The following is an 11833-nucleotide window of genomic DNA, read 5'->3' as shown; positions in this document are numbered from 1 at the left end:
TCGACTCTTGACTCTGTCTCGACACCAAGACACACAAGCGAAACGTCGACATGGCTCAATTCCCGCCTATGAAAAACGATCTTCTCCTGCGCGCTGCGCGTGGTGAGAAGGTCGAGCGTCCGCCCATGTGGGTCATGCGCCAGGCCGGTCGCTACCTGCCCGAGTACCACGAGGCCAAGGGCTCCCACGACTTCTTCGAGTGCTGTCGCTCGCCCGAGATTGCCTCGACCCTGACTCTGCAACCCATCGATCGTTACGCCGGCCTTATCGATGGCTCCATCATCTTCTCCGACATCCTCGTCATCCCTCAGGCCATGGGTATGGAGGTCATCATGGTCGACAAGAAGGGCCCTCACTTCCCTGACCCGCTCATGTCCCCGCACGACAAACAGTACCAGGAGATCATGGAAAGACATGTCGATGTGAAGGAGTCCCTGGACTACGTCTACAAGGCCATCACCCTGACTAGACAGAAGCTTGATGGCCGTGTGCCTCTGTACGGCTTCTGTGGCGCTCCTTGGACTCTGCTCAGTTATATGGTCGAGGGAGGTGGTTCCAAGATGTTCAAGCAAGTCAAGACCTGGATCTTCAAGTACCCTGAAGAGAGCAAGAAGTTGCTGCAAAAGATCGCCGAGCTTTGTGTTGAATACCTCGCCCAACAAGTCGTTGCCGGTGCTCAGGTACATTTCACCCATTCATCTAACTTTGTTCTTGTGCTGATCTCTTCTCGCAGATTGTTCAGGTCTTCGATTCATGGGCTGGCGAATTGTCCCCGACCTCTTTCAAGGAGTTCTCTCTGCCCTACTTGACCTACATTGCAGACCACCTGCCAAACCGCCTTAGAGAGCTCAACCAAGAAGTCGTCCCCATGACCGTCTTCGCCAAAGGTGCATGGTATGCTCTCGACGACCTCTGCGATACTGCCTACAATGTCATCGGTTTGGACTGGCTGCATTCACCCAAGGAAGCTTACGCTATCGCTCAAAAGAAGGGCAAGGTTCTCCAAGGCAACGCCGACCCTGGTGTCCTCTACGGCGGCAAAGAAGCCATCACTGCAGTTGTCAAGGAGATGGTCGAGGGCTTTGGTGGTGGCAAGCAAGGATGGATCGCCAATCTTGGTCATGGTATGTGCAATGATATTTGTTCCAAATTTACATGCTAATCTTTCCAGGAATTACACCATTCGTCAACCCTGATGACCTCAAATTCTTCTTTGAGGAAATCCACAGACTTTCAGGTAGATGAAGATTCGGCCATTCCAATTGTTTACCGTTGCGAATGATGCTCTAGGAGTCCAAGATACAACCAAAACTTCTGCCTTAGAGGCCGCCGAGCAAAAGATGCACGACAGGAATATGTTGACAAGTGACTGGTGACTCAAGACTTTAAGGCTTTGAAGCCTACTGCTCACCGATGTCCTCGTTCCTGCATCATCAAGTGTCAGCATTGGGATGGGTCATGGCCGGTTGAGACACTCACCACTCCTCGGGGTGCTCCTTGATAAACTTCTTCATCAAATCTTCACATTCGGCGGAATTGACGTTGACAACCTCGATACCTCTCTGCTTGAGGTAATCTTCGCCACCAACAAAAGTCTTGTTCTCGCCGAGCACAACACGCTTCACCTTGTACAGGATACAAGCTCCAGTACACATGTCACAGGGTGAAAGAGTAGTGTACATAGTAGCGCCTTGGTAGGCAGAAGCTGGGAGCCTACCAGCATTCTCAAGAGCACCAATTTCTGCCTAGTATCCCTCAGCATCATGTAATGCCTCACGTGAATGTTGAGCACTTACGTGAATGGTCGGAGAGCCCTTTTGCATTCTCAAGTTGTGTCCACGTCCCTAAGTAAACGTCAATCAAGTAGCTTTGAGGTAACATCATGTGAACCGACCAAGATCTTGCCATCTGCCTACAGAGAAGGTACAATCAGCACAGTCTTGGATATGTAGAGAGCAAGTGCAGTTTGAGCATTCAACCTCGTGCTTGAGTGGCCATAGCGCCATCTAACAAGAAGCCAGACTGCGAGGATAACTCTTGGGATGCATCTTCAATTCAACGTACAGATACGAGACAAGCACCAATGGGCACACCACCCTCAGAGGCGCCCTTTCTAGCTTCTTCGAGAGCAGCCTGGAAACCGATGTCGCTCTCCATGTTGATAATGTGTACGATGATTCAAAAAGTTGTTATAGATAGCAGTGGAAAGAGCAGAACCCCAGACGGAACAGAATTTTGGTTTGACTAGTACACGGCTCATAAGCCGCCCCTCGAAGCCGATCATAGGGACTGCAGCCAATTCTTCGGTCTGAGGAAAGGTCATTATTTTGATTGAATTGCATTGAAATGATCAAGATATGTTACTAGTCCAAGTACTAGACATTGCAAGCTTAAAGTAATCTGCAGCCATACAATACAGAGCGGCCGAGCGTCTGAGGCAGGAGGTGAACAGCAAAAGCAACTCGTGTTTGTTTCTTCACTGCGTGCTGTGCTGCTACATCATATGATAAAGAATGTTTGCTTTGTTATCGCTATTTGGAGCCAAGTGAGTGAGTGAGAGCCTATGAGCAGCAGTGAGAGGGTTGAGACGGCTTGGCACCCTGGCCGGCGTTCGGGAGAAAATCATCGAAGGCTCTAGAAAGGCTATCGGAGTCAAATCAATCGCCTTCTCAAAGCGTTCTTGTTCTCTTCAGAGCCTGCGCTTACCACTCTTCAACTATAGTCCTTGGCTTTTTATCTGTTGATTTGATACCCCTTTAGTTTTTTCCTACTTTCGCTTCTGTCCTCGCACCCTTTAGACCCCCACAGCGCCCTCATTCAACCAGCAACATGGTCAAGGACACGAAATTCTACGACACCCTGGGCGTCGCTCCTGACGCTTCCGAGGCTCAACTCAAGTCGGCATACCGCAAGGGCGCTCTCAAATTCCACCCTGGTATGTGACCTTTTTGTTTGTTCAGAGTTCACTTATCTGACCTGCTCTTCAGACAAGAACCCCTCGCCAGAGGCCGCCGAAAAGTTTAAGGAGCTGTCACACGCATACGAAATTTTGGCCGACTCAGAAAAGCGCCAACTGTACGATCAATATGGTGAAGATGGACTGGAACAAGGCGGTATGGGCGGTGGCATGAACGCTGAGGATCTGTTCTCGCAGTTCTTCGGCGGCGGTGGTGGTGGCTTCGGTGGCATGTTCGGCGGTGGCATGGGTCGTGAGACCGGTCCTAAGAAGGCTCGCACCATTCACCACGTTCACAAGGTCTCGCTCGAGGACATGTACAAGGGCAAGATCTCCAAGCTCGCCCTGCAAAAGTCTGTCTTGTGTCCCAAGTGTGATGGTCGTGGTGGCAAGGAGGGTGCCGTCAAGACTTGCACAGGCTGCAATGGTCAGGGTATGAAGATGATGATGCGTCAGATGGGTCCCATGATCCAGCGCTTCCAGACTGTCTGCCCCGACTGCAACGGAGAGGGCGAGATTGTCCGCGAGAAGGACCGCTGCAAGCAGTGCCACGGAAAGAAGACCACAGTTGAGCGCAAGGTGCTGCACGTCCACGTCGACAAGGGTGTCCAGAGCGGTACCAAGATCGACTTCCGCGGCGAGGGTGACCAAATGCCTGGCGTTGAACCTGGTGATGTTCAGTTCGAGATTGAGCAGAAGCCTCACCCTCGCTTCCAGCGCAAGGGTGACGACCTCTTCTACCAAGCCGAGATTGATCTGTTGACTGCTCTTGCTGGTGGCGCCATCTACATTGAGCACCTCGACGACAGATGGCTTACTGTTGAGATCAAGCCCGGCGAGGTTATTTCTCCCGGTATGTTGTCATTATTACGATTTGCTCAGCAATATACTAACATTATGAATAGGTGAGATCAAGGTCATCAGAGGTCAGGGTATGCCCTCTTACAGACACCACGACTTCGGCAACCTTTACATCCAGTTCGACGTCAAGTTCCCCGAGGTCTTGACCAGCGCCGACGGACAACCCATGACCGATGAACAGAAGGCTGCTCTCGAGAGTGTCCTGCCTCCTCGCTCGCCTCAGAACGTTCCTCCTCCGGATGCCATGACTGAAGACTTCTCGCTCGACAAGGTTGACTCGAACCGCGAGGGTGCACGCGCACAACGTGCTGCCATGGGCGATGATGAAGACGATGAGATGCACGGCGCAGGTGGCGAGAGAGTCCAGTGTGCTTCTCAGTAAACGACGATTATGACATGAAACAAGGAAAGCCCAGGCAGCGTTGTTTAAACAAGCAGCTCTTGGGTAACTCCTCTCTTGCGATTTTTCTTTCCTCTATTGCTTGTGGGTAGCGTTTGCGGCATTCTATAGAACTGGACGAGGTTTCTCGTCTTCAAAGTCCACGATTTCGTTTTTTCTGTATGCTGCGACGGGCTCTTTTTCCATTCAAAAAGGAGGCGTTGGGCGCTGAGGAAGCGGAAGATGACTCAGGCTGGATTGTAGTTGATCAAAGCACGAGATCGATAATTTATTGCTTCCTCCACTTGTCTTCTTGTCTTCATCGTGATTGTTCCAATACCCATCATCTGCTCCTAGGAATCATGGCAACTAGTACTGAAATATTCGAGGTGTCCAATGATTCCAAACAGGACCTGATTCGATGGATGGCTCCGTATATGCCAACATGTATCGCCCTATATCGACGCATACAACTTGGACAATTCAAACCAGACTCTCATTTGTTCAGTTCCGTCAACTTTGCCAGTTCCGCTCATGAAAGGAATACCAACGATCCATGGATTGTCGCATTCGTCGACCGTACATGCAGGCCGGAGACTGAGGTCTGGATAGCTGCCAGTTGGGAACACGACACGCCAACGGACGACTTATGGCTTCCGCAAGCAGACAGCCTCGTGAAGGCAATGATCGAGAGAATCAGCAAGGTCAAATCGTCTCCTCAAGAAGCTGGCACTGTCGCCATTCCGGGAAACCCTCCAGGACTTCCTTCAACATTCAAGGGTAGTGCGAGTGTCGACAGAGATCATTATCTACAGCACTTGCAGAATGAGCAAATCGCCTTGTTTGGATCTATACATAGCGCCACACGCAAGATTCTTAATAGGCTGGGCTTGGTCGACCCAAGTTCTGCTGCAGTGTCAAACTTGCCATATAGGAAGTACATCTTTGACCTGAGAGACAAGTAGGTTGCCTTGAAGCTCTAGATTGATGAACAACTATGCTCACAGGGACACAGTGTGATCTCTCGAAGTTTGCCTGCTGGCTTTGTGTATGGCAAGGTTGACCCCAAGGACTACCCACTGGTCAAATCACGAACGCAGATTCCTCGACAGGACAGGACCTTGGTCAAGCTACCCAGTGCTGCGATATATCCTACAGACACTTCATCCACCACACCGCAGCCCATTGCATGGGCTTTCCTCGGTTTGGACGCTTCACTTACGACCTTGCATGTCGAGCCTGAATACAGAGGTCTGGGGCTGGCCAAGAGCCTCAGCCTCAAATTGTTCTCAGAGGACATGAAATTATACTGGCAACACAATCCAACTACTGGAGAGGATAATCACGTCAAAGAGAGGTGTGGTCATGCAGATGTGGCAACAGATAACACCGCAAGTCAGAGGGTGTGTGAAAGTTTGGGGGGAACTTGGGATTTTGAAGTTTTTTGGATGAGAATTGTTTTGGCATAGACTGATGCATAGGTAGAAAACTGTTCACGTCACGTCTCGTATCTGTAATTCCAGTCAGCAATGTCCGCCAAGTTATTTTGGTAGAGAAGAGTGAGAGAGTGTGCGTCATGAAAAAATTAGAGTGTTGTTGTTGCGTTTTGATCTTCATTAAAAATCTCGGGGTTAAAAATGTATAATCATCCGCGGAGGTGCATGGGGAAAGATGGTACTAACCTTTCAACATAGAATGTCGACGGTGAATGATTCTCACTAGCAGTAGGCAGATACCAAAAGTTTGGGGGACGGGATGAAATTTCTGTTTCTAGAAAATCTATGGCAAGCGACACGCTTAGTCGAACAGACCGAAGCCCATGTCGTCGTCCTCCTCGGACTCTGTGATGAATATGTTAGCATCTCGTGATCTAGATGTGACTGAATGCGAATGTTCTTACCCTCCTTCTCCTCCTCCTTAGCGGCAGCAGGGGCGTCACCAGCAGCGGGAGCAGCGCCGGCGGCGGGGGCGGCAGCGGCGTAAGCGTCAGGGTTGGCGATGCGGTCCTTGAGCTCGTGGATGGCGTCCCACTCGTAGTCGATCTCGATGGCGACCGAGATGGCGTTCTTGTAGGAGTTGACCAGCGAGTGCATGACCGAAGGAAGGGTGGGGTAGTTGACAGCCAGGGAAATGGTGGCAATGGTGGTGATGGCGCTGGTGAAGGCCTTGAGGAGCTGGCTCTCCTCAATGTCGAGGACGCTGGCATCGAAGGTCTGGCCCTGGTCGTAGATCTGAGCAATACCCATACCGTAGGTGAAGGGAGAGATGTTCAGCATGTTGAGCAGGGTGGCCTCGGAGGCACCGACCTTGGAGCCGGCCTCGACGAGCTTGAGATCGGTGGTAATTTCAATGGTACCACGGGCGATCTTGGTGGGGACACCGAGAGCCTGGAAGAAAGAGGTCTTTCCGGGCTCCATACCAGTGTTACCAGCGGGGACGAAAACATCGGCGGGGGCAACGGCACCGGCACGGGCAGGGGCGGCGACACGGTTGGAGAGAATCTTCTCACGGGTGTCCTTAAGGTCGGAGTTGGTGAAGATGAAACCAACGTTGCCTGTGGGCGCAGAGTGTCAGTCGCGCGCATCTCTTGTGTATGCGCAATTGCGCCAGTCGCATGCAGACTCACCCTTGACGTGAGGAAGGAGACGCTCGTACTCGGGGGCCTCGCTGATGAAGCCCTTGAGGGCACGGCGGACCATGGTGTTCTTGCCCATCAGGACAACCGAGTCACCACGGAGAGCGTGTCTGATCTCGTGCATCTGCTGGGACGAGACATTGTCGACGGTGACGATGAAGATGGACTTGTAAGTCTCAAGAAGAGACTTCAGCTTGTCGAAGTAAGCGGCCTTGGTTGCTGACTTGCCCCCCATTTCTGCTATCTTGCGATGAGTTAGGGATGTTTCAGGCGAAGTCTGGAAAATGTCCCGTAGTTGGTTGTTGTAGAGGTTCAAAGTCTCTTCGAATTTCTGACCACACGGCGGACTGAATTTGCTGTTGTGGGTGTCGGTCTTGGCATCGCCAACTCCCGAGCTTACCGATTAGGAAGCATCGACCATAGCTTTTTCTGGCGCCGGCAAGCTGGCTGGCTGCTCTGCATGCTCTGATTAGTGAATCTTGATCACCTTCTCTTTCACTTTCTTTGACTGGTCACCCGTCAGAGCCATGCAACACCCCTACCAAATTACAGCTTTGTGCGGTTCCCAGGCCTTTGCGCCCGAGGGTCTTCTATTGGCTGCTTGTGGTGCTAAAATCATTTCTGTAAAACTTTCAGATGGCTCAATTGTTTCTCAATGGCCGGAGCAAAAGGTCGATAGTTCTGTAAGTACCCTGATATGGGCACCGCCCACAGTGGCATGGCTGATTGGAGACCCTAGTCAGCCTCGGCCTTCTGAACGCATGCTGAACCAAGTCTCAGGTAGAAGCCACTTCAGATGGTCCTCCAGGCAAGAAGCGCAAACTTGAACCGGAAAGCACAACTTCTCCAAATGTCATCAAACTAGCACTGTCTGCTGATAGCAATCATGTCGTTGCTGTGACTGATGACAAGTCTGTCAGAGTCTTCGAGGTGACTGAGGCTGGTAAGCTGAATCAATTGAGCGAAAGGTAGGGTTTATGATTTCCGTTGTCTCTAAGATACCAAAATTGACTTTCAAAAAGAACCATGCCCAAGCGTCCTTGTGCTGTCCTAGTAACCCCAGACAACAAAACCATCTTGTGTGGTGACAAGTTTGGAGATGTGTACTCCCTACCTCTGTTTCCATCTGCCAGCGTCGACCAGGTCGAAGATAGCTCAAATGCAGAGATCAAGGAGGAAGCCGGTCCTAAGAAATACGTCCCTGCAGCCTCTACTCTGACCGTACATTCTGGCCGCAACCGTAGGGCACTGGAGAATCAAATGAAGCAGAAGGATCTGCAAGCCAAAGCCAAAGAGGGGCCCAAATTCGAGTGTCAACTCCTCCTTGGACATGTTTCGATGTTGACCGACGTTCAATTTGCGACTGAGGAAGTCGATGGCAAGACCCGTGGCTACATCATCACTGCCGACAGAGACGAACATATCCGAATCTCTCGTGGAGCTCCTCAAGCACACATCATTGAGCGCTTCTGTCTTGGACACAAAGACTTTATCAGCAAGATCTGCTTGTTGCAAGGTACCGATCTGCTAATCAGTGGTGGTGGAGACGACTGGTTGGGAGTGTGGGACTGGCGTGCTGGTAACCTCACAGAAAAGCGTGACATGAGATCTGCACTCGCTGCTCTCTTCTCTTCTCAAAGCTCAAATACTTCTTTCGGATCCGAAAGCTCGATTGCGGTGTCTGGACTCTGGACTGTACCTTCTGGCACGGACAACAAGGAATCTGCAATCCTGGTTGCTTGTGAGAAGCTGCCATGTCTCTTGATATCAACACAAGGCTCAGCCTCCCGCATGGTTGGCGTGCCTTTACCAGGAGTGCCCTTGGACGTCGCTGTAATTGGAAGTACTGTCATTGTCTCTATGCATGTCACCGAGGTACGTCAATCTTCCAGCAGTCTTCCAAGTCGACAGTCTAACCAATCGAAGGCATCGACCCCACGCCTCCAAGCTTACAAGGTGTGCAACAACGAATCTGGAATGACTTTAGAGCTCGATCAGAACTTCGGTGTGAAGCTGACTGCTGCCAACAATCTCATGCTCCCTGCTCCAGAGCGGAAGCAGCTTGAGAGTTTGCTGTATGGAATCGAGAACTTGAGAAAAAGAGGCGCTCCAGATGAAGGACAGGACGCTGCATCGGAACAAGCAATTGATGGCGCCACTAACGAGATGCCAGAAGACACTCCCTTGGAGGAGTAGACGATGTGTAAATAGATTAAAAGCGAACTGATGTTACTGTAATATCAGATAAGATTCATGGTGGCATCGATCTTCAGGAGTAGCATCCGGCGCGGCCGCGTTATGGCACGGGGGTTGATACGCTTCGGCAGACAAAGCCAAGCCGTGCCGAAGATTCGAAGCTGAAAGAAAAGGCTTCGGCGATTACATTTATTACGAGTGCCCAAAAACGCTTTCGAAGCAACATAATATCATATCTACGGAACCACCCGTACCCGGATGGTCTGATTAAGAGCATTGCTAAGCAACTTTGCCCGTTTATATACAATCGAACCTCTTCAGAAAGCAATCACAAATCACCGTCAAAGTGTTCGCCTCGACTCTCCGCCGTGTAGGCATAACTCCTTTCCGCGCCTCTCTCGCTCTACCTTTCGCATCTCTCCCCTTTGTAGCTCGCGAAGCCAGCGCACTCTCCCCCCCTCCAGCCCGCAACATGCACTCCAAGGTCGTCATTATCGGCTCAGGCCCCGCCGGCCACACCGCCGCCATCTATGCCGCTCGTGCGGACTTGCAGCCTGTCTTGTACGAGGGTTTCCTCGCTCTGGGAATCGCAGCTGGTGGTCAGTTGACTACCACTGATGAGGTTGAGAACTTCCCTGGTTTCATGAACATCCAGGGTGCCACCTTGATGGTGAGTAACAGACAATCTCTGCTCGTCGTGAACAGCCTTCTGAACAGTGCTTAGGATAACATGCGCGCACAATCCGAGGCTTGCGGTACTCAGATCGTTACCCAGACTGTTGGAAAGGTCGACTTCTCCCAAAGACCCTTTAAATTCTGGCTTCACCCCCTCGGCGACGACGAGAACCTTGAGGAAGAGACACACACAGCTGACAGCATCATCATTGCAACTGGTGCTAAGGCAAGAAGATTGGATCTGCCCGGAGAGGAGCAATACTGGGGTAACGGTGTCAGTGCATGCGCTGTTTGCGACGGTTCGCTCCCTATCTTCAGACAAAAGCCTTTGGTCGTCATTGGTGGTGGTGACTCGGCAGTGGAGGAGGCCATCTACCTTACCAAGAAGGCTTCCAAGGTCACCGTGCTCGTTCGCAAGGACCAGCTCCGTGCTAGCAAGGCCAACGCTCGTAGACTGAGCACCAACCCCAAGGTCGAGATCAAGTACAACACTGTTGCCACCAAGATCACTGGTGAGGACAAGCCCCGCGGTCTCATGACTGGTCTTACCATCAAGGACGTCAAGACTGGAAAGGAAGAGAACATTGAGGCCAACGGTCTTTTCTACGCTGTCGGCCACGAGCCGGCTACTTCCCTCTTCAAGGGCCAATTGAACATGGACGAGGACGGTTACCTGATCACCGAGCCCGGAACCACCCACACCAACGTCGAGGGTGTCTTTGCTGCAGGAGATGTTCAGGACAAGAAGTACCGTCAAGCCATTACCAGTGCAGGTGTGTATTGTGATTAAATCAAGCCACTGGCCTTTGCTAACGATTAAATTAGGCTCTGGCTGTATCGCTGCTCTCGAGGCCGAGAAGTTCCTTGCCGAGAACGAGGCTGATGTCGAGAAGTCGGTCGAGGACCAGGAGGTCAAGAAGGGCCAGACTGACAGCGATGTCCCTGAATACAAGCAAAATCCTCTGCTCTAAGCTAAACGCAAGAGTTATGATGTGATATTTGTAAAGATATAGATTTGAGCTTTTTGAAAACCTAGTACGTTTTGTATAGAACTAGACTTGGGAGCTCATTATTAAACTCCATGACTTCTGGTTATTCGCATACTCTGGCGAGTGGGTATAAAGCAATTGAAAAAGCAAAAAAAGAAAAAAAAGCAATAACGCAAAGACAGACAATCTTGATCCCTTCAAAGTGACGCAAAAACGCAGATACGAGCGAGAGGACTCGTCGTCGTACACAGTAAGAATCTCGGAACCAAGAAAACTACAGTGTCTGAGGGAACAATGGCGTGTTGAAGGACCTCAACGATCGAGCATAGAAAGGGCCGCACGAAACGCCTCGACAACTTGCACATCTGCATTTCAACTTGTTAGAAGGGCTCTTGAAAAGTGATTTTTTGTCCGGATCTTACAGTGTTTTCTGCGTTCTTCGAGCTCTTCTTCCTTTCTCATAACAAAACTGCTTTGTGTTCTCAGACTAAAGGTGAGCGATTAGATGAAAGTCATATTGCGCTTGTAGCTAAACATACCGTTGATGGCTTCTTTTCTGTTCATGACCCGAGATAGTTTCTGCCCAAACACCAAAGAATTGTGACAGAGAAGCAAACTCTTGAAGATGAGCGTCTTCTTCTTCCTTGCATTGCGCCATAGCATTGAAGTATTCGGTCTCTAGCTTTTGCCAGTCGAATGGATCCATTTCCTCCTGTGGATCAGTGGCTTCCTCTTCATCGTGTTGATCTGATGAGGGACTGTTCTGATCGTGTGAAGTAGTGTCGCCGGATTCCATGGTATTATAGGTGATTTGCTATTCAGAGAGATGCGTATTCTTGGAGCATATATCAAGGTGTATGGAACTCCGGCGATAGGCAAGCGCGAGCGACGCGACGCGTGACGTGCTCGAAATGGCCGGGTAGTCAAACCCCTATCCAGCACAAAGGTCGACTTCTGTCTCGATTTACAGTCGAGAGAACAGTTATCAGAGCTTAGGTATCTCTTGCGAGCCGAAGCTCTGGGTAACACTCCAATCTTGTGAAGCTGCGTAATCACGGCAACGACATCTAAGTGCTTTGCTGGATCATCGGAAGGGGGGCTTCATTAACCGGCTGTGGAGCGTGACTGCCATCCACGAACGA

The 11833-nt window shown here is 50.8% G+C and overlaps 8 protein-coding genes across 8 annotated transcripts; 5 read left to right on the top strand and 3 right to left on the bottom strand.

The window, feature by feature from the left end:
* Positions 1 to 50: 50 nt before the first annotated feature.
* On the top strand, positions 51 to 1245 carry M437DRAFT_42134 (uroporphyrinogen decarboxylase; the record flags this gene model as incomplete). The annotated part of the gene is made up of 3 exons (XM_041020515.1): positions 51 to 680; positions 734 to 1124; positions 1172 to 1245. The coding sequence occupies 3 exons, from the start codon at positions 51 to 53 to the stop codon at positions 1243 to 1245; spliced, it is 1095 nt and encodes a 364-aa protein (XP_040882230.1).
* Positions 1246 to 1400: 155 nt separating this feature from the next.
* M437DRAFT_73143 (cytosine deaminase) lies at positions 1401 to 2157 on the bottom strand (the record flags this gene model as incomplete). The annotated part of the gene is made up of 5 exons (XM_041025978.1): positions 1401 to 1425; positions 1480 to 1745; positions 1797 to 1844; positions 1895 to 1912; positions 2065 to 2157. The coding sequence occupies 5 exons, from the start codon at positions 2155 to 2157 to the stop codon at positions 1401 to 1403; spliced, it is 450 nt and encodes a 149-aa protein (XP_040882229.1).
* A 672-nt stretch (positions 2158 to 2829) lies between these two features.
* M437DRAFT_42512 (uncharacterized protein) lies at positions 2830 to 4199 on the top strand (the record flags this gene model as incomplete). The annotated part of the gene is made up of 3 exons (XM_041020592.1): positions 2830 to 2935; positions 2988 to 3809; positions 3862 to 4199. The coding sequence occupies 3 exons, from the start codon at positions 2830 to 2832 to the stop codon at positions 4197 to 4199; spliced, it is 1266 nt and encodes a 421-aa protein (XP_040882228.1).
* A 359-nt stretch (positions 4200 to 4558) lies between these two features.
* M437DRAFT_42165 (uncharacterized protein) lies at positions 4559 to 5665 on the top strand (the record flags this gene model as incomplete). The annotated part of the gene is made up of 2 exons (XM_041020517.1): positions 4559 to 5157; positions 5212 to 5665. 2 exons carry the CDS (start codon positions 4559 to 4561, stop codon positions 5663 to 5665), a joined length of 1053 nt encoding a protein of 350 aa, XP_040882227.1.
* Positions 5666 to 5993: 328 nt separating this feature from the next.
* On the bottom strand, positions 5994 to 7066 carry M437DRAFT_42356 (uncharacterized protein; the record flags this gene model as incomplete). The annotated part of the gene is made up of 3 exons (XM_041020554.1): positions 5994 to 6058; positions 6097 to 6750; positions 6823 to 7066. 3 exons carry the CDS (start codon positions 7064 to 7066, stop codon positions 5994 to 5996), a joined length of 963 nt encoding a protein of 320 aa, XP_040882226.1.
* Positions 7067 to 7358: 292 nt separating this feature from the next.
* Positions 7359 to 9027, top strand: M437DRAFT_42554 (uncharacterized protein; the record flags this gene model as incomplete). The annotated part of the gene is made up of 3 exons (XM_041020601.1): positions 7359 to 7514; positions 7612 to 7799; positions 7854 to 9027. The coding sequence occupies 3 exons, from the start codon at positions 7359 to 7361 to the stop codon at positions 9025 to 9027; spliced, it is 1518 nt and encodes a 505-aa protein (XP_040882225.1).
* Positions 9028 to 9499: 472 nt separating this feature from the next.
* M437DRAFT_63832 (thioredoxin reductase) lies at positions 9500 to 10673 on the top strand (the record flags this gene model as incomplete). Its single annotated transcript, XM_041024317.1, has 3 exons — positions 9500 to 9697; positions 9752 to 10475; positions 10528 to 10673. 3 exons carry the CDS (start codon positions 9500 to 9502, stop codon positions 10671 to 10673), a joined length of 1068 nt encoding a protein of 355 aa, XP_040882224.1.
* Positions 10674 to 11003: 330 nt separating this feature from the next.
* On the bottom strand, positions 11004 to 11487 carry M437DRAFT_73137 (uncharacterized protein; the record flags this gene model as incomplete). The annotated part of the gene is made up of 3 exons (XM_041025977.1): positions 11004 to 11056; positions 11114 to 11178; positions 11231 to 11487. The coding sequence occupies 3 exons, from the start codon at positions 11485 to 11487 to the stop codon at positions 11004 to 11006; spliced, it is 375 nt and encodes a 124-aa protein (XP_040882223.1).
* Positions 11488 to 11833: the final 346 nt, after the last annotated feature.

This window comes from Aureobasidium melanogenum (genome assembly GCF_000721775.1).
Source record: "Aureobasidium melanogenum CBS 110374 unplaced genomic scaffold scaffold_4, whole genome shotgun sequence".
NCBI classification, from domain to species: domain Eukaryota; kingdom Fungi; phylum Ascomycota; class Dothideomycetes; order Dothideales; family Saccotheciaceae; genus Aureobasidium; species Aureobasidium melanogenum.
Note: the sequence above shows the minus strand (reverse complement) of the source record. Positions and strands in the feature narration are given on the sequence as shown.